The sequence below is a fragment of the Nicotiana attenuata genome, chromosome 1, assembly GCF_001879085.1.
Source record: "Nicotiana attenuata strain UT chromosome 1, NIATTr2, whole genome shotgun sequence".
NCBI lineage: Eukaryota > Viridiplantae > Streptophyta > Magnoliopsida > Solanales > Solanaceae > Nicotiana > Nicotiana attenuata.
In genome coordinates, this window is record NC_031989.1 from 67,150,186 (window position 1) to 67,153,563 (window position 3,378).

The window sequence follows — 3,378 nt, forward strand, 5'->3', positions numbered from 1 at the left end:
GGCAGTAAAAATGAAAAAAAAAACAGAAATTTAAATTACAAAAAAAAAAAAGTAAAATTTTTTTTTGTGCGTGGGGGGGGGGGGGGGGAGGGGGCAGGTGACGGGGTGGGGGGGATGGGTGATGCAGAAAAAACGAAAAAAAGAGAAATTTGAAATTTTAAAAAAAAAATTAAGGCAAAAAAAAAGTTGCGGTAGGGGGGGGGGGGGTTGTTGGGGATGGGTGTGGGGTGCAGTGGGGTGGAGGGGTAGTAGGGTGGGTGGTAACAGAAAAACTGAAATTGAAAAAAAAAAAGCCTTTTTTGAAGAGGGGGTGAGGTGGGTTGGTGAGGGTAGGGAAGGTTGAGAAGAAGTTTTGGAAAATGTTTTCCCTTCTCTTGATAAGGAAAACATTTTCAGAAAAATGTTTTCCAAAACATTTAAGCCAACCAAACATGGGAAAATTAGAAAACATTTTTCGGAAAATGTTTTCCTTCATACCAAACACACACCTATTGTCTTGGGCTACTTCCTATATCTCTAATAATTATTTATTAGTAGAAAATAGATTTTCGAAATGATATGTACGTAGAAATCCTGATAGGGAAAAGTAAAGGTCCTTAATAAAGAGGAATTGAAAGGTCCGCAATAATTAATTAGGAAATATGTAACCTTCGATCTTGTAAAAATAGTACGGTATAGCCAGTTTTCGGACTGGTCAATCAAAAATAGCCAGCGTTTACCAAGTCAATGAAAAATAGCCACTACTTTGCTGCAATAGAGACCGGTCCAGCATAATATACTGGAGTTCGGTGCACTTGTGTATGAACTCCGGCATATTATGCTGGACCGGTATACTTTGCTGGCTCCAGTATAATATACTGGAGACTGGAGCATCAGTGCTCCAAACTCTAGTATATTATACTGGACCAATATACTTGCTGGAACTCCAGTATATTATGCTGGAGTTCTAGTGTACTTATGCTGGAACTCCATCATATTATGCTGGAGTTCCAGCATACTTATTCTTGAACTCTAGTATAATATGCTGGAGTTCAAGTATACTTATGCTGGAACTCAAGCATAATATACTAGAGTATTTTTCGAGTTTTGAACAGTGTTTTCGCTCAAATTTATCTTTATATAAAAAGTGGCTAAATTTCGATTACTTTTGAAATTGGGCTATTTTTGAACGACCAGTTGTAAATCTGGCTATTTTTAAAATTTACCCTTCGATCTTTCCTCTTCATCTTCTTATAATAAGCTGCAACATTTGTGTAAGTCAAAATAGATGGGTGAATAATAAAATCAAATGATAATATATTTAAGCAATTAAAGGAATTAATGAGAAGTAAGCCTTAAATACATACATTATGAATCAATACGCTTAGTGGGAATGCACGGTTTGTTCATTGTAACAGTTTAAAGTAAGTGATGGCTTTTTTAACGTGTAATAATAGCAGGAAATTGAAGAGACTAAACACCATTATGATGATAAATACTTTTATTATGAATTAATTTTACCTTTTAATACATTTCTATTGAAGAGTAGCTTAGCTTCTAAAGAGTATAACAAAAACTAATTTATTTATTTAATAAGGTTATAAAAGCCTATTAATTTTTTGGGGACATTTTGGTAATCTAACTTTTGACTAAAGGGCTTCTCACTTTTGGTATAAAATGATGATAAGTGTCTGGATAACTCTCTGCAAGGCTTAGGCATATGAAAAGATTTAATATTTATAGCATATCTAACTCAATTTATATCTACACCTAGTATTAGGGGTGGCAAACGAACGGGTCGGGTCGGATCAGATATGGACGGCCGAAAACAGGTAATGCAAACGGATAAATTATCCGACCCGATCTATATTTAATATGGATAGTACATGGGTTAACCAGCGGATAATATGAATATCCATATTATTCATGGCTTCTTGAATATGCTCACTTTTGAGAACATTTCCAGTCTCCCAAACTTGAGGAATCCTCAATTTGAGTCTTTATAAATATAAAGAATTAAACTCATTAGTTATCCATTGGCTATCCATTTTTAAGTGGATAATATGATTCTTATACATATTTGACCCGTTTTTAAAAAGTTCGTTGTCCAACCAATCTTTTAATGAAGAATATGGACAGATAATTATTATTTATCCATTTTGCCACCATTAACTAGTATTCATAATTTCCAAATTTTAGACAATGCTTTCTAATTATGAAGACAGAGACTTGGAATCAATTCGGGAACTGCATTAGCAAAGTACATTAAAATTGTCTATAGTAGTGAAATTGTCTCAAAATCTACCGTCCCGTTTAAAGCATCTCTTTGCAAGTACAACGTGAATGATATTATACTTGGACATAAGTGAATGATTTCATACTTTGACATTGTACTTCAGATACAACCCTTTGATGTCAAAAACTAGCAGCAGCTACCAATGTATAATATAGTGATTGATTAAACAACGCTAGTGTAAATTACTCACAAGTTCATAATCTCAGACACTAGACCATTAAATTAGACATTCATTACACAAAGAAAATATGAAAATGAAAGGAGAGGGCAGGGGGAGAAAAGAGGTAGATGTGTGGAGAGAGAACCCGCCCAAACAGTACCAGCTTCTCTATTTTTGCCACTGAAGCAAACTTGTTACAGGAGATCAGCAACATTCGCTGGCAGCTCCTCAATAACAACATTGTAAAACCTCTGAATATCAGACAGCATCCTCTCATCATCCTTTGTAACGAAGTTGATGGCCACACCCTTCCTACCAAACCGTCCACTACGTCCAATACGATGAAGATAATTCTCAGGCTGCGTGGGAAGATCAAAGTTTATAACTAGGGAGACTTGTTGGACATCAATTCCTCGGGCCAAAAGATCAGTAGTGATGAGAACACGGGAGGAACCGGAACGGAATTCACGCATTATAATATCTCTAGTGTTCTGGTCCATGTCACCATGGGTAGCTGACACTGTATGGTCTCTGCTTCGCATCTTGTCTGTCAACCAATCAACTTTGCGACGGGTATTCACAAAGATCACACTCTGTGTAATGGCTAATGTTTCATACAGGTCGCACAGGGTTTCGAGCTTCCATTCTTCCTTATCCACATTGACGTAAAACTGTTTGATACCTTCTAAGGTCAGCTCATCACGCTTCACAAGAATCCTTACAGGTTTGTTCATGAACTTTCTTGTGATTTCAAGTGCCTCAGGAGGCATAGTAGCAGAGAATACACCAACCTGAACCTTAGGAGGCAGAAGCTGGAAAATATCATAGATCTGGAGGCAAAAAGAGTTGTACATGAGCATCAATCTTGGGGCAAATAAGCCATGTCGACAACAGTGGATGTACTGTCTGGGGGGGGGGGAGGGGGTGTGGTGTTCGTTAAGTT

At 36.8% G+C, this 3,378-nt stretch overlaps 1 protein-coding gene across 1 annotated transcript in view; it reads right to left on the reverse strand.

Annotated features, from left to right (window-relative positions):
- LOC109228080 (eukaryotic initiation factor 4A-15) overlaps window positions 2,320-3,378 on the reverse strand; it is a 4,009-nt gene continuing 2,950 nt past the window's right edge. Inside the window, exon 5 of the mRNA XM_019393263.1 lies at window positions 2,320-3,265. Within this exon, the coding sequence (XP_019248808.1) occupies window positions 2,630-3,265 (636 nt within the window). The 3' untranslated portion in view covers window positions 2,320-2,629. The remainder of the gene's footprint in view (window positions 3,266-3,378) is intronic.